The following is a 22,289-nucleotide window of genomic DNA, read 5'->3' on the forward strand; positions in this document are numbered from 1 at the left end:
AATGTGTGTGTGTGTGTGTGGTGTATGTTTGTCTCTATTTGTGTGTGAGAAATTTGATGGTCAGCATGCAAAACACTGCAAACAAATGACTATATGGACCATGCAAAATCTGTGGCCAGCTGAGCCCAATACTGAAGGATGCTATTAAAAGAAAAGCCAGTGAATGTTCCCTCCTCTGGCTGTTCAGTAATCCGAGGCAAAATGTTTTCAGGTAGAAAGTTATTGCTCAAGTAGTTTCAGTCATGATGTCACCACCTTCGTAGACGTGCATGAAAACAGGTCATAAAGCTGTATAAATATAGAGCTCTGCGGCTCCCAGGCTGCTCCAGACGTGTTTGCTGATGCATCCGGAGCATGTAGGCCAGACTGGCTTCAGCACTGACACAGTTTGGGCTCCCATGTGGGGGCTATGGGGGAGTCTTAGATAGAGTTTCCCCTCCTGTGTTATTAATAAACACAAAGTGTGCCTCTGTTTTCCTAGAGACAGGCACACTGCAGAGCTGTCCTTAAAGTTCGACGCAAACTGTGCTCCCAGCAGTCTGGACACCTTCTGGTCACCTTCAAACAAAGTAAGTAGAAATATAAGTTCATGACTTGTTAATGATCAGCATAAGACGTAGATTTTGACAATGAAGTGAAGGTTTTTAAGATTTTTAAGGCTCTTGTGATGTCTTTAAGGTTATGCAGCATCAAGAGTTGTAAACATGATTAAATTTGCATTAAACTGCTTTTGGGATGCAAAACAACCTAAAAGAAATGACCAGATTAGAGGGAGGGAGGGAGAGAGAGCACCACAGCCTCATCAGTTATTGCCGTGGGTCATTTGATTAACGACAGATCTCACTCTCTCCTTATCTCCAGCTTGCCTCTTGGAGGGCCATGGACAATCAAACATCAACAGAGAATGGGAAGGACGTGGCATCTCCTGAGCACGTGGAGCGTACGTTTGTTGGCGATGTCACAGACAGCAGCAACACTGACTCTGAAACAGAGACAATCATTCCCCTGGATGAGTGCCCACCACACCCCACCACACAAATGGACAAGGTGGTCATGGAAAGCTTGGGGCAGCTCTTCGAAGACTGCATCCAGCAAGTGTCCCACCTGGAGATGCATAGGGACGAGCTGATCGGAGACCTCATCCGTCTGCAGGAGCCCATGCTGCGGGTGGTGGAGCACCTGAGAGGGAAGCTGGTGGATACGCAGAGGCTGCTCACTCTGGCTCAGCAGGACTACGCTGCTGTTTATGAGCAAGTGCAGCAGGTGAAGAGGAAGCTGTTTGCCACGGCCAGAGACTGCATCCAGAGCCAGGTGACGCTGGCCGCACAGGAGTACGAGGTGGCCCAGTCTGCTGTCACACAGGTAGGAACACCTGGAGGATTGATTTACTTTGTGGCAGGTTGTAGCAGATAAGTGTGCAACACAGGACGAATGATCACCATGATTATGAAATTCACCAGGCAGACTTATCATAAATAATGCTAAGTGAAAGAAAGTGAAAGTGTCTACAAACAAAATTGTGGAGTGATAACAGACAATACATTATGTTGGAAACATAGCAACATTGTTTCCAATGTATTACTGTATAAAATGTAATAAACCATAATTACACACATTATATTGTCTTGTAATAATCCCACACATCACTTACTGTGTAGAAAACTTAAATTCAAGGCTCTAAAATCTCAAAGGTTGGTGGCTCTTCAAACAGAGCAAATCATGTATGAAATAAAACAACAAATGACTAGATGTTAACATCAGGGTCAGGAATAATAAAAAAAAAAAAATCTAAATCAATTTTCTATCCATCCATAGGAGGAGCTCAAGGCGCACATTCAAAGTCTGACCCAGGAAATGTCCCAGCTCCAGGAGGCCTACCAGAACCAGCTAAACTCCCTGAAGGACCAGGCCACCAAGCCCCGCAGGCCCAGGGCCATGAGCGACGTCGGCCAGTGCCGCCATGCTTCTCTCAGACTGCAGCGGCGGCTCAGCGGCAGCGTGAGGGCACTGGAGGGCTGGTACGAACCTCGGCTCATGGCCCTGCTGAAGAGAAGGCAGATCGGGGAGGACGCGTTGAGAAAGAGCAGGGAGCAGGCGAAGGACCTGAGGGCCAGCCTGGGGCCCCTCAGAGAGGACATACAGAGGCTGGAGGTGCAGAGAGCCTGTTTGGGGCAGAGGATCGACCTGATGGACAGGATGAGGGAGGAGAGCAGCAATCAGCACAAGGTACAGTGACTGAGGGATGTAAAGATAGAAAGGATGTTTGGTAAAACTGGACAAACTAAGATGTTTCTCCACTTTGCTCAGGAGACTGTGGAGGCATTAAGAGAGACTCTGAGGGAACTCCAAGTGGAGTTTGAGGTTCAAAGAAGATCTAAGAAGGATTTGGGGGATCTTAAAGATGGCCTTTTAACAGAGCTGGCATTTTTGAGGTAGGTTTACTCTGATTCTTTTACTGTTTACTATAAACTGAGAGCATCAAGATTAAAACTACTTTGTTTTATAGAGGCTGTGAGGGACCCAGTGAAACCACAGCAAAGGAGGATCCATAACTTTGTGTTTCCAGTGGATATTCTCGAGCCGGTTATCTACACCAGACCAAACGCCACAGCATTACATTTATCACCATAATGAAAACTATTATAATACGCAGCGTAATTCAAACGTGGTATTTTTTGGCTTCTACAGGCTCGTTTACGTATCAACTCATATTTTGCAGGAAATGACTCTCGTGTACAACTTATCAAACAAAGAAAACTGTACTTACTGTAAATATTTAATTATGAATATAATTAAGCATACAAGCGATCGGATGCAGCACAGAAAAACAAAAATAAATGCAGACAAAACAAAACACATAAGTGAAAAGACACGAAATCTGGAAAATTGCCATGAATATCAAGCAAATACAAGAAAAGCTACAGTATGTACAATTTTATTAAAAATGGATTTCTGTAGAAATGTTTTCAGGAGAACCGATTGAGATGAAAGTAAGACCATCAGAGCAAACCTGAATGTTGATGGACAAAACTGTTGTTTCATCACAAGCCAGAGTTGTACTGGGAGTTTATAAAACTGGAAAAAGTCTAAAAATCTGACTGATACAGACTTACTTTAATGCTTCACAACATGATGACGACGCGGCATTTTATCATTTTCCTACAAAATCACTGCTGTGTTTAAAAGATGTTGCCGCTTTTGCTCCCAGTGCTGGAAAACGGATCCGTTTGTAATGAGCAGGTTGAACGAAGAGACGCGGAGACTGGACTCATGCCAGGACCTCTGAATCAGCTGCACCTTCTGGGTCCTCATCGTTGTAGATGTTTTCAGCCTGTGGAAGAAACAGTTCAAGAGTATATTCACTGTTACTGCTATTCACCGTTAATAAACGCACTTTAAGATTCTCTCCATGTTGTGTCGGATATTTACTGTTCTTTCACAGTGTCATGCACTTCGTGCAAACAAAGCTCGTACCATCTGCCAGACTTGCATGATGTTGTCTTCTGACACAGAGCAGATGACCCACGGCTCGTTGGGGTTCCAAGAGAAGTCTGAGATCTTAGCTGTGTGTCCGCCGTGGATGAACTAAAGAGAGACAGTGGAGGAGGGATTACTACAGCACTTAACATTCAATAAAAAAAAATTTAAAAAACACACACACACACACACACACACACTGACCAGCAGCTCAGGAGGGCCATCCTCAGCATCCTCTGACGACTGTTCCTCTCCGATCTTGCTGAGGTCCCAGACGTTGAGCCTCCTGTCAGTGCCACTGGAGGCCAGGATGGTTTCGTTATGAGGCGACCACTGAACCTGTTAGGTGGGCCAGATGTTAACTTTCTTGTTAAGTGCTTCATTAACTTAAAACTTAAAACAAATAATCACAACCAAGAGGAATAAAACTGGCCTAACTGTTGGATGACTGTTACCTGCTGTTTACTATGGCTCCTCTGAATCAAATTAGGTGCATTTCAACTGTGACGTGCTTCATATCAGCCAGCCAGAGGCTATGTATATGCAGGACTGGCGTGTGGCCTTGAAAAGGTAGATATGCCACATTGTGACTAGTGAGCTACTGTGGTCCTTACGCCTGAATTAGATCCCACTGGTCATCTGTTGTTAAAGCCAGCCCAAATTTAAAGCCTAACAATGACTCTCAAACAAACTATTTCAGATTAATTTGACTGACCTGAATCGGGGTCACTTCTTACCTGGAAGATCTCGTCCTTGTGAGACTCAAACGAGTGCAGCTTCAGCTTCAGGTTCCTCAGGTCCCAAAGAGCCACGGTCTAAAAATAAACAGTCTTCAGTAAAAGGAGAGCAGATCCTGCAATGCAGGACAGTAACACACTGTGTAACAGTTCTCCAGAGACAGAGGGAACCCACCTTATCTGCCGAGCCAGTAGCCAAGATGAACTCGCTGTAGGGATTGAAGGATAGGCAGTTGATCTCAGCTGTGTGGGCGTCCACTGCATGGCTGGGCTTGGAGGTGTTGTTGGACCGCATGTCCCAGCTGTGCCAAAACACACAAAAGCACCATTGTTTCGATGAAAACTGAGAGTGAAATGAGCGTCTTGTGGGTCATCACTTACTGAAGTCTGTTATCAACTTAAGAGCTACTTACATCATGAGTTTCTGGTCATCGGCCACAGACCCAAAGAGTGACTCGTGGAGCAGGTGCCAGGACACATCCTCCACCACAGCAGTGTGGCCTGTGAAGATGGTCTTGGCATCCACAATTTTTCCCTCCTTGGGCGCTGTGCTGATATCCCAAAGGCAGATAGTCTGTGAATGAGAGCCGAGATTAACGGTAAAAAAATAAAACAAAAACCCCAAATGCTCTGACAACCACCGCTCAATACAACAGAAAGGCAATTTGTAATCAATCATAATTATTTCAACAACGATGATTAAAAACTTGGCATAACAGGAGGAGAGACAATACTAGTCAGAGGAATTCAGGTATGTTGTGACAGGTTGCTTACATGGTCATCAGAAGCACTGAGGAGGCAGCCGCTGAGGTTTGGGTTCCACGAGAGGCCATAGCCCTCCTTCTGGTGGCCTCTCAAACGCAGATCTGGGGTACATTCTCCAGAAGGGTCTTCAATATAAATAAAATCAATGTTACAAAAAAGTCTGCAGACACAACACTTTAAAAAAAAAAAAAGGGATTTTTAGCTGTGATCCTACCAGGCTTGGAGGGATGCTTTGTGTAGTCAAAGACCAGCACGTCGCTGGTGGGGGTCTTGGTGGCAATGATGCAGGGATTCTGGGGCATGTAGCGGGCCCTGTTCACTTCCCCTTCGTGGTTGATCTTAATCTCAATTTCTATCTTCCCACTTACAGACCCAAAGCCTCCAAACTCTGACATAAGGGACAACAGATTCATATGGCCGTTATTGTAAATGATTAATGCAATTCTATCTTACTAAGCCTGTTAAAGAGTGTGTTGTATGTAAGAATGTTTTACTGCATTTTTAAACTAAAACTTCAATCTAAAACAAAGACCCTGCCTATATTTTCTGGGACATTAAAGATTGCAGCAAGATTTAACTTTATCAAATCATTAACAAGAGATGTGAACCACGGCATACATCCATTACATTGAATGACTATAATTTCAATATTGAAATGTACTGAAATAACCATCAATAAGCAGCCAGACACAACATATATTGCACATACTATCCCTCACCTCCTTTCTCGCTGTCGTAGTGTGATGCATCAAACTGGGCGTCATCATTTGGGAGCTGAACACTTGCAATAACCAGGTGATTCTGCTCATCAGACGTGTGCGTCCCCAGAACCAGCCTGTGCACGCTGTAGTCTTTCCCCTCTGGTCTGAAAGAGGAGGGACGAATCAAGATACCAGTTATTCATTCATTCCACCTCTAAAAATCTGGCCTAGTGATGATTAGGTGTTTATAGAGAGCAGCAGACCTCCTCTCACCTGGTGACATCTGGCAGCCACTGGGCAGTGAGGCTGGGCCACTCCAGGGCGTGAGTCATGACCAGGTCGTAGAGGAAAGGGGTGTTCTTCTTCCAGATCTTGTACTCCTCATTGATCACCCTCTCTTCCACAGCATCATCAAACGCAGCTGCGAAAGTCACATTTACCAGATGTGTTATGATGGTCGTCAAAACTGCTTTACCTTGCCTGGACCGAGCAGAGGGTACTGGGGTGGCATGCTAAAGTTGTACACAACCCAAGCAGCTAATGCTAGCCAACTGCTAGCTGGCTGATGTGTAGCGAAATGAAGGAAGATGCTGGCTGGCTGGCGCGCCGACATCCACCAGTACACACAGACTCAAAGTTTGTATCATTCTGGACAACAAACACATTTAATGAGGCAAGTCAGAAAAGTGAACACCGTTACCGTCTTTATCGGCCATTGTGTAGGAGTTACACCGCTAAACCGGCGAAAAGTAGCACTTCTTCAGGGAGAATAGCAGGCAGCTCAGAGGCTCGCGATGGCGCCAACTCCGTACAACGGGACCGACCAATCAGCGCTCACCAAAACAGACCGGAAGTCGTCAGAGCAAACACATGACTACATCCGGAACACCTTCCTCTTACCCATGTTGTTAGTTAGCTACTGTGGCGCAGCGACTTGTTAGAGATCAGTTTTATTCCTCTTATACACGTTGAATAAACCTACAGCTTCAATGACCGACCGCCCGCTGGACCTGACAGATGCACAGGAAGCTATTAAGGCAAAATACCCGCCAATCAACAAGAAATATGAGTGTAAGCCTGAAAGTCTGATAAATAATGCAGCTAGCTGTGTATAAGTGTATGGTAGCTACTCTAGCTTAGCTCGTTTACTTGTGAAAACTGTGTTTGAAACTCCTTTCAGTCTCCAACGTCAGCTAACGCGATGTTCGTGCTTTAATTAAATGAACCAATTAATTGAAATGAAGTGACATAATGTTGACACAGTGTTTGAAAAGAGTGTTATCACATCTGCCCAGCTGTTATAAGTTGGTCTGACAGCATGTCACCGTGTGTTTTACTGTTCCAGACCTGGATCATACAGCAGATGTACAGTGAGTATGCTTTCATATCTCGGTTAAGTGTTTGTTAGATCTCATCTTTCCCTTCTGTTCAACCTGTATCTTATTTTCTGCGCTCTCTTCCTAAGGATTCACTCCTGGGGAGACACTCTGGAGGAAGCCTTCGAGCAGTGTGCCATGGGCATGTTCGGTTACATGACAGACACAGAGACCGTGGAACCGATTGATACTGTTGAAGTGGAATCAGAGGGTGAGGGTTCAACAAAAGCCTCAGTAAACCATTTCTGTACCTCTATTAATCAGACTAAACTCTATGCATACTGTCTCCCCAAAGGTGAAGACATGGAGTCCCTTCTTTTTCACTTCCTCGATGACTGGTTGTACAAGTTCAGTGCGGACCTCTTCTTTATTCCCAGGGTGAGTATGTGAGTCATGGAGTCACTGTGTGACTGTGAATGTCCACCTGTGCTTTGCCCTTTGCCTAGTGTATACTGGGGTAGCCTCTAGTCCTGAATAGGACTTATATCATAACATGTGCCACGGTTGTTTGTTAAATAAACTTAATTTGCACTGTAGTTCATAATTCATGCATATGGTGTGTATTTATATTCCTGTTTGATGGACAGACTGTGTAAAGATCTTGTATGTTGATTGAATATTTCTTTTCCTCGGTTATTCTCCTGACCCAGTTATGTGCTCCGTCTGTTCACTAGGAGGTCAAAGTGTTGCACATAGACAGAATGCACTTCAGGATCCGCTCCATTGGGTAAGTTTGGGTGCCTTCTCACAATAATAGGTTCTAGCAGAACAGCGATGTTGACAAACCTAAACTATTCCAAACTTACTCCTCATATATGAAGTACTGAAATGCATTGAGGGGTTAAAGTATTTGGTAGCAACCAGTGTTGGGTTTCTTCAGTTGGTAGCATTACTTCATGGCACTTAATGATGGCGTCCTGAGAGACAGTCACAGTGTTTTCGAGTATCCTGTGTTTTCTTTACCAAACTCATGTCCAGCAACTATACCCGATTGCTTTTGATGGAAGCTCATTTTCCAAAACTATGACCTGGATCTTTCCTGCATTCCTGGAAGAGATCTTACAAACAGCCCCTGAGGACAATCAAATACCCAGTACCTGAATCAAATACCCGCAACAAAGTGAATAAGAGGTGACATGTTTGAGGGGGGCACTTTCTGGTAGATGTCTCTCAAATATACGCTCACTCTGCAACAAAATAGACAAACCACACTTGCTGATACTTAATGTTAGTGTACTTTTCAAAGCACCTTCCCAATGCTGGTTGGAGTATAAATCCATCTGCAGGAAAATCTCAAGTTCTGTAGTCATGAAATTAGGTGATTACATCAGTTCAACCAAGGCGCTGAACTACCAAAATATAAACAGATGAAATGCCTCACCAGACAGTGGACAACTGCTATAGTACCATCAAGTTTGCATAGCATAGCCATCTACATGCGCTCCACAGGTGAACTGTGATCACACCCTCTTCCACCTCACACATGAAAACCTCAAAGGATCCAAGCCAGTAACAGAAACAGTCAAAACATGGTCTCCTGAGGCCACAGAGACTCAGACTACATGGAGTCCACAGATTGAGACATCTTCATGACCACTATTGACAACCTGGATGACTACGATGACGTCTGCATTCCTACCAGGATCATCCTCTCCTTTTAAGCCTCGTTCTTGAGCTCGGGAAGCTTCGATACAAGAAGAAAAGGAGTCCTACAGGAGTGATGACCGGGTTCCTGGATCATGCTCTATGCTAGTGCACACTATGAATACTTGCACTGTGAATTTATCTAAATTGCACTGGACTTGTCTGACAACATTGCTGGAGTCTTTGCACAGAATGTACACATGACCCATCACACAGAGCCTTACGTCCTCTGCAAACCTATTTGTATATTGCATATTACACTATCTAATGATGTATATTTGTTCCCTTCAAACTGCTCTCTCATGCTGTTATTTCTCTTTTGTTTATTATAGTTGGGGTGAGGAATTCGCTCTGGGAAAGCATCCACAGGTAAGCCAGTAAATGAAGCTTATATGAAGATATCACTGTAGAATATCACAGAAGGATTGTTTATTCAGAATCTGTATATAAGAAAATGCTGGAATAAAAGTACATACGGCCGTACTTTGTTTTTTATTGTTTACTCTCAAAGAATTATTTACAATAAAAGATCAATCGTTCAGTGCGTTTATTCCAAGTGTGATGTCGTGTTTTGTCAATGCAGGGAACTGAGGTGAAAGCCATTACATACTCCGCAATGCAGATCCACGATAAAGACAAACCGGAAATATTTACTATCATTGATATCTGACGACACCTCCAGAGGCGGAGCACCACACACCTGGTTCAATGGAACTGCAATATGGACACGGCCAGTTTAAATGGCCTTTTATCTGAGAGGCACTGATTGTTGACTTGTAAAATCTGGTTTTCTACTTGTAGCGTGAACTGTTTACCAAAAGGAGCATTTCTCCACATTTCTTCTGATCATGGGCGCAGATAGTACAACAGAAGAGCTCTCTCACAGATTACAGACTGCAGATGCAACAATGATCTCATAAGTTGCATTATTCAGAAATCACAAAACCTTTAATATAAAATAATTTGAAAATTAATTGCATGGATATGATGGAACTACTTGATGTATTGGTTTTTAACATATTTGTCAACCCAGTTTTACTTAAATCTTTTGCAAGTTCTCAATCTTATTTATCACAAATTGTGCCAATGCCTTATTAATCGTTGTAAATAAATCAACAGATGTTTATTTTTCTGCTGGGGGATTGAATAAATTGTTTCTTGCGATTTCTATCTTATGCATGTGTGATCATTCTACAGGAGCAACACAGCAAACCTCAAACAAAAAACACTCCCTCAGCGTTAAACAGTTAGAAACTGTCATACATTGAGTTGATTAAAGCTGCTCACGTGAGGAGTCTGCATTACTGGTAACAACACTATGGTTGATTTAAGTTGTTCCTTATGTTGATTTCTATTTTTTTAAGAGTGCTAAAGCCACACCGTGGACTCCATGGTGTGTGTATGTGCCTGTTCAAAGAACTGAAATCTGAGAATATGTAATTTTATAAGGGACAATGCTTTTCCAATGAGTCAACATAGAAGAATGGCAGGGGATTTCTTTTGTACTACAGTGGCTGAATGCCAAAATGCAGCAAATTAATTTAACTGAATTGAGTTTAAATGAATTCAGCGTGACAGTTAAGAGTTTTACAGGGCTACTGATCCTAAACTCCACAAACAGCATTTATTATATTGTTTATAAATGCTTTTATAATAAATATTTATAATATTTATGACTAAGAAAGATACACACTCTGTTTTCTACATCAACTGATCCTTGTTGTCGCAAACCAATTGCATGTACAAAGCACTTAACAGCAGGAATTAGCGTAAAACAAGAGGACTGACACCGGAAACCCAAGTTCTTCAGGTTATACAGAAAAAGAAGACGTGCTGTGACAGCAGCATCTGCTGTCTGCAGGAGCCACTATGCTCCTCTCAGGACGGGACCTGGACTGTCTCACTGCTGTTTGAAGGTTCATTTTTCAGGTTATGATACAGAAAAGTTGGTGCTCTCTACTGTAAGATAATAATAATTAAAAAAAAATCATGTTAAATAGAAAATAAAGCTAGAAATGCCTCAGTGATGATTCAAGCATTTTGAATGTATCGAGGACAGATGTGCTCAAAGTGGTGAGGATATCTGGACGTGGAGTTTATTGCAGTCTGTGACAGCCACATGTATGACACATGATTTCTTTCTTTTTTCTGTTGGGCTGTTATGAGAATTTCAACCAATATGACAAAAATGCATCTAAAGTCGCAGACCCTGCCTTAAATATGAATTTTAACAATCAAAATGTTTTTGTAATTTCTTAACTTACAATTTGAATTAAATTAAATTGAGCTCAAATCAAATGAATTAAAATAAATGAATCTTAATTGACTTTAGTCTTGGACATCTTGAACATCCTGCCTGGCCGTGGCTGCTCTCTGGCGGTGACGTCACTGTCCCCTCCCGTCAGACTCAAATGCAGCTGCGCCATCTCTCCTTTGTCCACTGAGCGGAGCGACTCTCTCGACGGGCAGAGATACCGGACGGCTTTCTAACTCGGCCGTTTATTGCACCGGAAGCCGCTGTTATCTGCACAGCTGCAGTTTAGTTTGAGGAGAAGCTAACGAGCCCGGCAGGCGTGTGTTCCTTAATCTGTAGCTGCTCGCGCGTTAAGTTATGAGCCAAGCGAATGGTGAGAAGAGCCAGTCTGAGTCCGCCATAGAGTCAAGCCCAGCAGACAAGAAAATCAAAATGGAAGACACCAAGTACCTCCCGGAGCTCCTGGCTGAGAAGGACAGCTTGGATTCATCCTTCACGCACGCCATGAAACTTATCTCTGCAGGTAAAGTGATCTCTGGCTAGCTCAGCGAGGCTAACCCAGGCGAGCTAACGGAGCGAGGCCTGCCCTGCTTTTTTCTTGGAGTGAAACAGGCCTGAACAATGGTGCCATAAACACGTGGTTGTTATGGCGATGTGGGTCAAACCCTCCTTGGTTTAAAATGTACCAGGCTTTGTTTAATTCACCAGCCGTCCTACTTACTCTCATACGTGCATAGTTTTGTGTTTTATGTGCAAGAACCAGTGTTCATTCAGACGTTCATTGAAGCTCCAGTCCATCATCAACTCTGGCTCTGCTCTTTTTTTTAATTTTTTTTTAAAAAAAAGAAAGCATGTTTGTTTATTGTACCCTATTTCAGTACACAGATGTAAGTAAAAGTGTTGCATGTTGCACAAAAACGCCTTGAAATACAGAGGGTAGGGTTATTACTGCAGTGGGTACTTAATAACCCAGTGGCTTTATCGCAACAGCACAAAGAAGCCTTGTTTTGAGGGATGATCAGGCTGCTACAAGATCACCTGAGATGTGGCCTATTTTGGCCGATGATGTAATTAATTTTGAATGTCTATGGGCACTGCGTCTGTGAATGCCTCTTGCTCAAAAACATTTTGTCTCGCTTGCAGAGATCGAGAGGATCCAGAAAGGTGAAGCAAAGAAAGAACCAGAGAAGGAAACATATCTGGACCTATTCGCTACTAAGAATCTCAAACTCAAAGAGCGAGTTCTCATTCCTACTAAGCAGTATCCCAGGGTGAGTTTTTTTTTTTCCTTATCTAGGGCATGATCACCGTCTGTTGCCCTCAGGGGGCTTGGTCACCCAGCCTGATCAGTCACCTGAGGCAGCTGTGTTCAGTGACTCTTTAAATGCACCATGTAAAGATGTATTTTTAATAATGTTGGTTATATGTTGGGGTTAAAAATGTGAACTGGGGCATATCTCTTCCTCTGGTGCTGGGCCTTGAAGTATAAACACAATGTCTGAAAGCATGTAGTACATGTCCAAATGATCCTGTGTACCAGATTGATGCTCCCCTTCCTTCTGTCAGCTTTGCTGTCCCTGAATTAGTCAAGTCATGCGCCCAGTGCCCCACTAAGCTTGTTTCTGCATGAACAATCTTGCAGTAGTCTAAAACAGCAGTGTGTGAAGGGGGCTGTGGTGATTACTGTGGAGTTGATCAAGGGATCTTTCATGCTGAACGTGAGCTGCTGCAGCTTGCTCACGTCTCAGCAGGCTGAGCTTGGCTGTGCATGACTATCTTCAATTTTCTTCTTCTGTAATGGGAACAAACAGTAATGCTTTGCTAAAATATTTCCTGCAGGTCAACTTCGTTGGGAAGCTTTTAGGACCACAGGGCAGCACAATCAAGAGACTCCAAGAAGAGACTGGAGCAAAGATTTCAGTTCTGGGTAAAGGTTCCATGAGGGACAAGAACAAGGTATGTGTTGAAAGTTTTCATTGCTGCACTGTTTCCCCATATTGCGTTTGATGCTTTGTGTTAATTATCATTTGCATTTAATGTTCTCCAGGAGGAAGAGCTGAGGAAGGGCGGAGAGGCCAAATATGCCCATCTGGCCATGGAGCTGCATGTGTTCATTGAGGTGATGGCACCCATACCAGAAGCCTATCTGCGCATGGCTCATGCCATGGAGGAGGTCAAGAAGTTCCTTATCCCGGTATGTCCAAAAGAACATCTTAATTACCGAAGCATTTTATGTACTTCAAACTTAATATTGGATTCCACACATGATAGCAATTTCTTGTGTGGCTAACTGAGGGGACTGTTTAATTATCTCGTCCGTAGGAACCTGGTGAGCACGACCCATACATGGACCCTCACTTCCTGAATGGATCCCAGGATGGTTCAGGCAGGGGGCGAGGTGGTCACTTAGGAAGGGGCAGAGGTGGACCACCTGGTGCTGGAGGACCAAGGTAGGAGCCTGACTTGTAATGACAATAACTCTTAACTTGTACTGCATCACGTTTTGGCATCATCTGGCAACTAGCGGCATTGGCCTGTTAAATATGTGAGTGCACAAACTGTCTCTGTGGAACCATGTCGCAAGATGCTGTACTGTTATCGCTCTTTAGTCACCTGTTTTGCCAATTGATCTCGTGTGTCGGATCCCCTTTTACAACTGGGCAAACTTTCCACAGGGGCCGAGGAATGCCACGTGGGGGCCCGCGAGGAGCAATGCGTGGTGGAGCACCACGGGGAGGACTAGGACGGGGCAACGCTCCCAGAGGTGCACCATCTGGTAGGGGTGGACTGCCCTCTGCTCCGAGTAGAGGAGGCTCGACTCCCCGCTCAAGACCACCTGCAGCAGGGGCTCCAAGGATGCTCCCCTCTGCAGCCATGTCCCACCAGCAGCACCAGGGCCCGTCAGCTTCACAGCCCAAAGCTGATGCCTACGAGGACTATGTAAGTTGCTTAACTGCGGGTTTCTTAATTTCTCATGAATTCTCTTGTGAAATCGTGGTGACACAGTGTCAGATCCCTCTGTTACAGTAGTTAACTATTGACTTTGTTTGTCCTCTCAGCCTCCATATGAAGAATCCTATGCAGAGCCCGCCTATGAGGGATATGACAATTATTATAGTCAGCAATCTGCACCTGCGTAAGTCCAAATCAGTTTGCGTTGAAGTATTCAATCTGATTGTTTTAAAGTGCTGTAATAACACTTCTTTCCTGCCTTCAGGGATACCGAATATTATGACTACGGACACGGAGAAGCCCAGGAAACGTCGTATGAGCCTTATGGTAAGATTGTAGAATTACCATTTGTTTTAGTCTTACCCTTAAGGACTCGCACTCACTGAGGACTCTTGTGGAGTTCTGATTAGACCTCCTGTCTACCCCACTCCAGGGTGCTGACTGATGTTTTGTTCTTGTGTTTCCCTTTTTCTGTTCTTCTAGCTCAAGATGATTGGGACAACTCATGGTCCAATTCTGGGGGTGGAGGCAAAGCCCCAATGTCCAGGCAGGCAAAGGGATCCTATAGAGAGCATCCATATGGCAGATACTGAACGGCTACTACTGGTAGAGAGTTGCTATGGCAGCTGTCTCAGATTGTAACTCGCTGAACTTTTCAAAAGTAATTTCCCTTTCGTTTTCTCCCTTTTTTTTATGGTTTATTTTAATTTTGTTTTTTAAACTTGGTAGAGACGTTTTGTTGGATGTATCATAGCGTGCCAGAGGAGAAACACGAACACAAGGTTTTTTTTTTTTCATTGTTTGCCTGTTTCCATTTAATGTTTGTTTCAGTTGCGTAGTTGGCAGTGAAGACCGTAGCGACATAAACCTAACAAAAGAACGAGTGACATTTTAGTGATATTTGATGGTTATCGTTTCAGTTAATTGTACCTGAACAAAATGTGATTGTGGCGATAAACTCTTCTCATGTAGGCTGCATTTAAAATGTCCTTCACAAATGGACACAACTTATTCACGACGAATCAATGTAACTTCACTATAACTAGAATACTCAGTTGCAAACTCAAATACAGTCCTGATCCGTTTTGATTTAAAAACTAAAGTCTTATCATATTTGTTTATACTACAATACAAATCTAGTCTTGCTTGCAGTTATAGAATCACCTAAAATACTATTGAAAGTCATTTGACAAAGACAAATGCTTCTATTTTTGCCACCATTTACAATTGGTATATATTATGATCTGTTGTGCTGTCACTTGCAAAGTCATCGCTGATGATGGACTAATTCTTGTAAAGCTTGAAAGAGTAACAATCCTCAATGTGTGTGAGGCTGCAGCCAACTCAATATTTTGTACATAACCTTAGGACTACTGTGTATGCTTTAAGCCGTGCGTCTCCAAAATGCATAATGCTTGTGTACCTTTTTGGCTAAATAGGATACTAAATATATCCCAAAATGTTTTTCTGCAGTGCGTGTTTCAATAAAGTTTCTAGTTTCTTTTTAATCAATCTAAATATGGTATTTTGCCTTTGTTGTACCAAAGGAATGCCTTCAGTTTGTGAAAGTGGTCCTCAGTGGTTTCTCAACAACGCTGAATAAGCTGTATGTATCCTCGTCAGCCTGACAAAAAAAAAAAAAAAAAACGACAAAAAACAGTGTTTTGACAATGAGCTTATCCTCTTCGTCTGTCTTCAAAATTTATCTAAATGACACTTGTAATGTCACCTTCAAAAACAAATAAAGCTCATCATTCCTTGAGGTTATGTGCTGCCAAATACATGTTTGACTTGAGAGTGATATAGTGCTTTAACATGTATTGTCATTAACCTTTAGTTAGTGTATATCTATTCAAGCTCTCAAGAGCAATGTATCTTCAGCCACTTGAAATAACTGAATTTCAACAGTATTTCAAATCAAGCTTGCAGGGATCTTACTTGACTTTGATGCAAAGTCATGCTGGCTGGTTTTTATAAAAGAAAAAAATCGCAGAGGAGAGGATTCTAAAAGCCTAAAGATCGCCACAAGAAGGTAAAACTAACCCCAACACTCATTTGTTAGATTTTTGTTTTTCTGTGCAAAACATCAAGTAATGCAAGTCATCCAAAACATATCAAAAACATTGAAGTACAAAATTATGCTATCTGTAGTTATTCAGAGCAAAATAAGCCGTACAAAACAATCAGAAATGGTTGTGATGCAACTCTTGCTCAAATAAAACCAATAATGGTCCATTCATTTCACTCAATGCTCACAGTTTCCATCTTGGTAATTTCTTTAGAATGTAGATTAATGAAAATTACTAGTTGCACTCAAAGCTTTAAAATATCCCATTGGTGGACAAAAACCCTTCAGCTTGAGTTGCATGATACTTTTTTAGTATAAAATTAGTTCTGCATGTGTGCTGTCCTCTGTGTGCGTGAAGGCACTGGTGTGTTCAAAGACCTCATACCTGTTTCTCTTCTTAGGTTGTCAGACAACTGTGTAGGCGCAGTTGACACACTGGACTCCGTCTTACCGAGCGTTTATGGTCAGTTGGAAAGAAAATAAGATGAGCGTTTGCCTTACAAGTTGCTGTAAAGATGATTAAATTTGTCTCTCTGTCTTTAACAGGTCCATTGAAAGTCCCTGGAAAGACCAGAGGCCTTGCGGTGTCTCTGGGACTGATAACTTGTCTACCAATACTAATCCCTCGAGGGATTTGTCTGGTTTTAGAGTGTAGCAGGAGCTTCCTCCATCACTGCTGAGAAAATGCTCTGCTACTCTGAAATATTCCTGTAGCAGTTTTATGTTTTTGTTACTGAATGTGTTTAGATTTAGAATATTTTTTTACATTTAAACCTTTTTACTGCCTTTTATGAAAAAAATAAAGCTTTTTAATAAAAAATACAAAAGTGTTATTTAATATTTGAATTCTGTCTTTACGTGATTGACTCACCACGTGTAGATTGACCTTTTGAACTAGCTGCTTTTCTCTGAATTTAAGGCTTTGTGCAGGTTTCAATGAGTAAAGGCTAAATTACAACACAATTAGCATGCTCACACCCCAATTTGGATTAGTTTTGAACAGGTTGGACTTTTCACAGGAGACCAAAAGTAGTTAGTGAGTTGTTTTTTTTTTTTCTTTCAAGACAAGCAGCTGTACAGTCTGTGCTACATCTAATTCACAGAGATGAACTGTAAAACTTGAGGGATGTGAGGTGTTTGGTTTAATGCACAATAAGTTTTACAGTACATGCTGGACTTGGATCACAAACCCTCACAGCAAACCTGAGCATGTGATGTGAAAACACCAGCACTAGTCAGAGGACACAGTGCAGATACTTAAAGTAATTACCTGAAAATGATGATCTGTGTCTTCCTGTTGGCTAAAAGATATTTATATTTAATTGTGGCTAAAAAAAACATTTGTGATTTATTAGATTCAACATGTCTTTTCCCAGTTTATACATTAATGAGTTATATTCCATGTGAGCAAATTTCAGGTCAAGTTTAAAAAAAAAATCCAAAACAATGAACGCACTCAACCACTCATACACCACAAGCACGCAGTATATAGAGTTTGATATACAGTTACAGTCGAGTAACAGAAGAACCTAAACACCTCTGAGTCTGGTCTGAACACATCCACTAAAATAAATCCACGCTGCTTTAACCTCGCTTGCTGCGTCTGTTTTCGAGTTTTGGCGGAATGGCCCTTTAAATGACTCCCCTCCCACAGCTCGCTAACATATCCGCGCCCACATCCATCAGCGGCTAGTTCCACATCAACAATGACTGCCTTTAATCAAAAACACGCCCGTACTTCCGTGAATAATCCGAGGGTGTGCCGTGTTTGAGGAGCTACCGATGCTGCGGAGCCGCTTCTAACGCAGAGCTCGGACCCTGCCGCCGGTGAGCTCCGCTTTTCCAGCCCAGCTAGTTTGGTCTGCGCTGGGTCGGCTGGAAGCTAACTAGCTAGCGGGCTAGTCAGAGACACTGTTAGCCTAGGCCTCAATCTTTGTATTTAATCGAGCGTGGTCTTGGCGGACAGCCCGCAGCCTGCCGCCCATTGAAGGGGTCCACGTTGTTTTCGCCATCTGCCCCATGTCTCAGACTGAGGCGGCTCTCGTGAGATATTTGGCCCTCGAAGAGAGCGAGCCGTGTAGCCACCAAGCTAGCCCGTAATGCCAGCTTCCGCAAAAAGTTGGACCAAAATAAGGGATGCTTTGCACCTGGTTCCTGCCTTGTTTAGCATTAACTGCGTGTTGCATATTTGCGAGGGAGCATTCGTGCATGTCATTTAATCGGCGTGGCTTTCCACGTGCTTAGATTGACATTAAAATATTAAGATCGTAAAGACGTATTAATGTTGTGTTTGTTATGACCGTGTGCACCACTCCCTTAATTATGAGTTGTGTGTCTAATCCAGTCATTTACCAAAACACAACCAGATTAATTCTGTGCCGTCAAAGTCTTGACTAGATCGTTTACAGGATTACTTCAGCTACAACATATTTGTTGGATATACCAGATCAGCCCTCCCAGTCACAGTATGTCCGATCTCTTGTTGCACACAGGTACTAGGACAGAAATCACAGAAGTAGACGTACAGCTGGGAGCAGTGAGCCGTGGGTGTGTCTGCCATGGCAGGTGGAAGGAGAGGGGCGAACCGCACCACGTACTGCAGGCCTCCACTCAGCAGTGAACCGGGCTCGGTCAGCAATGGAAACCACTCGACCAGCTCCCCGGTCACAGGGGTGCGATCTCGTACAAGGTCTGATATCCTGCTGCGAAACACACACTGAGCCTGAGGAATGCACCATGACTCGGATGTGTGGTGCTTTGGTTATCCCACATTGTAACAGAGGGGATGTTCATGTATAGTAACCGGCCGTGTTTTGCCTGCAGGAATGGTTCGGGAACATGCATGTCCAGCCCGCCTCTGGCCACGCAGACCGTGGTTCCTCTGAAGCACTGTAAGATCCCAGAGTTATCTGTGGACCGCAACGTGCTGTTCGAGCTCCATCTTTTCTTCTGCCACCTCATCGCCCTCTTTGTCCATTATGTCAACATTTACAAGACCGTGTGGTGGTACCCGCCGTCTCACCCTCCCTCACACACGTCACTGGTGAGTACTTCATGGTCAGCTGGTTCTCAAGTTTGTTATGGTCGATCAGGTCTTACTGGGCCGCCTATTTTGAAATTTGCAAACATCACTGGTAGTCAATTCCTGTCCTATAGGGCTGTGCTTATTTCTGTTAATAAACTTAATGTCAGTGTGTGTGATGGGACCAACAATCCTGTATCAATCCTCCTATTTACAGAACTTTCACCTTATCGACTATAACATGCTGGTGTTCACGGTCATCATACTGGCGAGGAGGTTAATTGCAGCAATTGTTAAAGAGGTAAGAATACTACTTTTGGCTCCTACATTGTTCTAGTAAAACTTATGTCCATGACCTCTTTCTCTACATTTCAAAACAAAATGCAGCCCTGTCGCGCTCACACTGTAATCTTCTTGCTTTTGAAAGGTTATACTAATGATGTTTCTGCTGTTACTGTCCATTTTTACTGCATTTTGTTTCTGTCATACATCTTCAAATGTGTTTCAATCTTGAATAAAGGTGTTATAGCAAAATTGTATCAATGCCTTTGACTATTCTGTCTCCCCCAGGCGTCACAGAGTGGGAAATTGTCCTTCCCTCATTCGATCTTTCTGGTGATGGCTCGGTTCGCTGTGTTGACGCTGACCGGCTGGAGCCTGTGCCGCTCCCTCATTTACCTCTTCAGAACCTATTCTGTCCTCAGCCTGCTCTTCCTCTGCTACCCGTGAGTATCCACAGGAGGAACAAAGAGCGTTATTATCATACCAATATTTGATGTGTTTGAAATGTCTAATTTACACTCATTCCTCTGCCTTTTCTCCCACTCCTGAGTCCATTTTTGAATGATGAAAGTCATCATTCAGATCTTGTTTGGTATTTATTGTCCTCCTTTGAGCACTGTAGTGAAGAGCTTTTATTCAAACACTGGCTTTGTAACATTGGGTTTATTAAATATTGATAACTTGATGCATTGAAATGGAGCTTGAATGCTCCTTCATTTCCTGCCAGGCCTGATGGTGTATGTTGTTTGCATACTGTTATCCAGGGTGTCAGCATGGATCATCCCAGTAAATCACATAGCAAACATCAGTTTAATCATCAGTGCAGACTGTTGTGTCGCAAATGTATGTACAACTACCCTGGCAATGTTGAAGCAGGGCTTTAGGGTGTTGTAAAAGTTAAGCATAGCTGTCGTTTCCCACAGATTCGGGATGTATATTCCATTCTTCCGGCTGAGCTGCGACCTGCGGCGCGCAGGGCCGCTCTCCCCCATCGCCAGCATCGGCTCCAAAGAGGTGGGCAGCGTGGGCCGGGGCCGGGACTACCTGACTGTGCTGAAGGAGACGTGGAAGCAGCACACCAGCCAGCTGTACGGCGTCCAGGCCATGCCAACTCATGCCTGCTGCCTCTCCCCGGATCTCATCCGCAAGGAGGTGGAGTACCTGAAGATGGACTTCAACTGGAGGATGAAGGAGGTGCTGGTGAGCTCCATGCTCAGTGCTTACTATGTGGCCTTTGTACCCGTCTGGTTTGTCAAGGTGAGAAACTCTTTACTTTTTTTTTTTTTTAAAACCACATCTTCTTCATCATGAGTCTTACTGTTCTTCCTCCTGTATTTTCCTACAGAGTACACAGTATGTGGACAAGCGCTGGTCTTGTGAGCTCTTCATCCTGGTATCGGTCAGTACGTCGGTCATCCTCATGAGGCACCTGCTGCCGCCTCGGTACTGCGACCTGCTCCACAAAGCTGCAGCTCACCTGGGCTGCTGGCAGAAAGTCGACCCCTCGCTCTGCTCCAACGTTCTTCAGCACATGTGCGTACTGCTCGATGTTTAATGCTGGGCCGTAGGTCCCTTTGGAGCCAAATCCTAATCTCACCCTGCTGTCTCTTTTCGCACAGATGGACCGAAGAGTACATGTGGCCACAGGGAGTCCTGGTCAAACATAATAAGAACGTGTACAAGGCCATGGGCCACTACAATGTCGCGGTTCCGTCAGATGTGTCCCATTATCGCTTCTATGTGAGTATTCACAAATGAACAGGTAGAACAACCACAGATGCCAGAGATGTCAGAGAGCCTGTAGCCTCTTTTGGAAAATATTTGTGGTATTTTAAAAAGGCAGCTATTTGCACTTTACCTGATGACATCCTCTCCTCTTTCCCGCCCACAGTTCTTCTTCAACAAGCCTTTACGAATATTGAACATACTCATCATCCTGGAAGGTGCCATGATATTCTACCAGCTCTACTCGCTGATATGCTCAGAAAAGTGGCATCAGACGATATCGCTGGCTCTGATTCTCTTCAGCAACTACTACGCCTTCTTCAAGCTTCTCAGAGACAGAATAGTCCTCGGAAAGGCATACTCGTACTCAAACAGCTCTTCAGACCAGAAAGTCAGTTAGGCTTAAGTTATTATTGGTCGCTTTCACTTTGGAACAACACAAACATGCTTAAGAGCGCCGTATTTTTTCTACAAACTGCATTTTGTGTCACATTTTTGTTCTGGTCTGCCATAATAAAAAGAAATATTTTTGTATTACTGTAAAGCTTTGCTTTTGTTCTGTTTGATTCTAACGTGACCACAAGAAGCCTCAGCACCTCAAAAGATTAGTCTTTTTTTTTTTTTTTTTTTTTCTGTGTAAATGGGTGTAAATTTCAGTTGACAAGGTGCACTAATTGTCTCTTCTTTGCTGAGAACCCTTTGATTATGCACATTTACAACATTTAATGGGTTTTCCCTGCTATTTACTACTGAAATGGAAGCAAAGAAGGATGTTTGAGACTTTAATCTTATTTCTGAATGCCTAATGAATCGGCACAGAATACTAAATGCCAAAATTTGCATATCACATAATTTCTACCACTGAAGTATTTTACTTTTAACCAAATCTATAATATCTATAAATTCAGGTAGATGTGGGTATTTTTAAGTAAATTAGTTCAATGCTCTGGTGTGGAAATTTCAAACCTGACTATTCAGCAGTGATTTAATGTAACAATTAGACGATCATAAAAATCTAATTCTCATCATCATTCCCTGCATCAACACGATTGCACTTTTCTTGTGCCAGACTGATGCAACATATAAAGATAAATTGGGTGCTCCAAAAAATGCTAGACTCCAATTCCCATAATTCAGTCTAGTTTATTCTTCTGTCAGAGCCTCCCTGCCCGAGCTGAGATACACCTGCTGACATCATCAGAGTCAGTTTCTTCCTGCAGAACCACAGAAGCCATCCTCTGCTCCTCACCCCTCCCCCTTATGGATGGTTTTTGTTTACCATCAGC

General features: G+C 43.2%; 5 protein-coding genes across 8 annotated transcripts; 4 read left to right on the forward strand and 1 right to left on the reverse strand.

Moving 5' to 3' along the window:
- Positions 1-506: 506 nt before the first annotated feature.
- Positions 507-2,814, forward strand: LOC139211553 (syncoilin-like). The gene is made up of 5 exons (XM_070841788.1): positions 507-569; positions 862-1,362; positions 1,816-2,226; positions 2,308-2,432; positions 2,507-2,814. The coding sequence occupies exons 2-5, from the start codon at positions 880-882 to the stop codon at positions 2,550-2,552; spliced, it is 1,065 nt and encodes a 354-aa protein (XP_070697889.1). The 5' UTR covers positions 507-569; positions 862-879; the 3' UTR covers positions 2,553-2,814.
- Positions 2,815-3,191: 377 nt separating this feature from the next.
- On the reverse strand, positions 3,192-6,473 carry LOC139211552 (histone-binding protein RBBP4). 2 transcript variants are annotated; one of them, XM_070841785.1, is made up of 11 exons: positions 6,381-6,473; positions 5,954-6,101; positions 5,699-5,844; positions 5,194-5,367; positions 4,989-5,104; positions 4,628-4,788; positions 4,390-4,516; positions 4,215-4,292; positions 3,682-3,816; positions 3,475-3,585; positions 3,192-3,331 (listed from the first exon to the last, which is right to left on the reverse strand). In XM_070841785.1, exons 1-11 carry the CDS (start codon positions 6,394-6,396, stop codon positions 3,269-3,271), a joined length of 1,275 nt encoding a protein of 424 aa, XP_070697886.1. In that variant the 5' UTR covers positions 6,397-6,473; the 3' UTR covers positions 3,192-3,268. The 2 variants fall into 2 exon arrangements, with proteins under 2 accessions (XP_070697886.1, XP_070697887.1); XM_070841786.1 differs by lacking the exon at positions 6,381-6,473 and having other exon boundaries at positions 5,944-6,049.
- A 102-nt stretch (positions 6,474-6,575) lies between these two features.
- On the forward strand, positions 6,576-10,184 carry zbtb8os (zinc finger and BTB domain containing 8 opposite strand). Its single transcript, XM_070842242.1, has 7 exons — positions 6,576-6,751; positions 7,026-7,050; positions 7,146-7,267; positions 7,352-7,434; positions 7,731-7,783; positions 9,033-9,069; positions 9,284-10,184. Exons 1-7 carry the CDS (start codon positions 6,670-6,672, stop codon positions 9,368-9,370), a joined length of 489 nt encoding a protein of 162 aa, XP_070698343.1. The 5' UTR covers positions 6,576-6,669; the 3' UTR covers positions 9,371-10,184.
- Positions 10,185-11,149: 965 nt separating this feature from the next.
- khdrbs1a (KH domain containing, RNA binding, signal transduction associated 1a) lies at positions 11,150-16,773 on the forward strand. Of its 3 annotated transcripts, XR_011585292.1 has the most exons (11): positions 11,150-11,477; positions 12,098-12,225; positions 12,794-12,910; positions 13,002-13,148; positions 13,277-13,404; positions 13,630-13,894; positions 14,014-14,090; positions 14,172-14,233; positions 14,390-14,567; positions 16,376-16,437; positions 16,521-16,773. XR_011585292.1 is itself a non-coding variant. In XM_070842246.1 (9 exons), the coding sequence occupies exons 1-9, from the start codon at positions 11,312-11,314 to the stop codon at positions 14,497-14,499; spliced, it is 1,200 nt and encodes a 399-aa protein (XP_070698347.1). In that variant the 5' UTR covers positions 11,150-11,311; the 3' UTR covers positions 14,500-15,668. The 3 variants fall into 3 exon arrangements, 1 of the variants encoding a protein (XP_070698347.1); XR_011585293.1 differs by having other exon boundaries at positions 16,376-16,773; XM_070842246.1 differs by lacking the exons at positions 16,376-16,437; positions 16,521-16,773 and having other exon boundaries at positions 14,390-15,668.
- Positions 16,774-17,648: 875 nt separating this feature from the next.
- Positions 17,649-21,510, forward strand: tmem39b (transmembrane protein 39B). Its single transcript, XM_070842231.1, has 9 exons — positions 17,649-17,801; positions 18,467-18,663; positions 18,798-19,017; positions 19,214-19,297; positions 19,567-19,721; positions 20,202-20,535; positions 20,624-20,811; positions 20,898-21,018; positions 21,170-21,510. Exons 2-9 carry the CDS (start codon positions 18,533-18,535, stop codon positions 21,401-21,403), a joined length of 1,467 nt encoding a protein of 488 aa, XP_070698332.1. The 5' UTR covers positions 17,649-17,801; positions 18,467-18,532; the 3' UTR covers positions 21,404-21,510.
- Positions 21,511-22,289: the final 779 nt, after the last annotated feature.

This window comes from Pempheris klunzingeri, chromosome 13 (genome assembly GCF_042242105.1).
Source record: "Pempheris klunzingeri isolate RE-2024b chromosome 13, fPemKlu1.hap1, whole genome shotgun sequence".
NCBI lineage: Eukaryota > Metazoa > Chordata > Actinopteri > Acropomatiformes > Pempheridae > Pempheris > Pempheris klunzingeri.

Bases quoted from the DNA above. Each gene is read 5' to 3' on its own strand.
- LOC139211553 (XM_070841788.1), top strand. From the start codon at position 880: ATGGACAATCAAACATCAACAGAGAATGGGAAGGACGTGGCATCTCCT. The intron at 1,363-1,815 runs GTAGGAACACCT...ATCCATCCATAG, and splicing joins CCCAGTCTGCTGTCACACAG to GAGGAGCTCAAGGCGCACAT. The intron at 2,433-2,506 runs GTAGGTTTACTC...TTTGTTTTATAG, and splicing joins ACAGAGCTGGCATTTTTGAG to AGGCTGTGAGGGACCCAGTG.
- LOC139211552 (XM_070841785.1), bottom strand. The intron at 5,105-5,193 runs GTAGGATCACAG...TTTATATTGAAG, and splicing joins AAAGCATCCCTCCAAGCCTG to ACCCTTCTGGAGAATGTACC. The intron at 3,332-3,474 runs GTACGAGCTTTG...TTTCTTCCACAG, and splicing joins TCATGCAAGTCTGGCAGATG to GCTGAAAACATCTACAACGA.
- tmem39b (XM_070842231.1), top strand. From the start codon at position 18,533: ATGGCAGGTGGAAGGAGAGGGGCGAACCGCACCACGTACTGCAGGCCT. The intron at 19,298-19,566 runs GTAAGAATACTA...TGTCTCCCCCAG, and splicing joins TTGCAGCAATTGTTAAAGAG to GCGTCACAGAGTGGGAAATT. The intron at 19,722-20,201 runs GTGAGTATCCAC...CGTTTCCCACAG, and splicing joins CTGCTCTTCCTCTGCTACCC to ATTCGGGATGTATATTCCAT.
- zbtb8os (XM_070842242.1), top strand. From the start codon at position 6,670: ATGACCGACCGCCCGCTGGACCTGACAGATGCACAGGAAGCTATTAAG. The intron at 7,268-7,351 runs GTGAGGGTTCAA...GTCTCCCCAAAG, and splicing joins TGTTGAAGTGGAATCAGAGG to GTGAAGACATGGAGTCCCTT. The intron at 7,435-7,730 runs GTGAGTATGTGA...TCTGTTCACTAG, and splicing joins ACCTCTTCTTTATTCCCAGG to GAGGTCAAAGTGTTGCACAT.
- khdrbs1a (XM_070842246.1), top strand. From the start codon at position 11,312: ATGAGCCAAGCGAATGGTGAGAAGAGCCAGTCTGAGTCCGCCATAGAG. The intron at 13,405-13,629 runs GTAGGAGCCTGA...AACTTTCCACAG, and splicing joins CCTGGTGCTGGAGGACCAAG to GGGCCGAGGAATGCCACGTG. The intron at 13,895-14,013 runs GTAAGTTGCTTA...TTGTCCTCTCAG, and splicing joins CTGATGCCTACGAGGACTAT to CCTCCATATGAAGAATCCTA.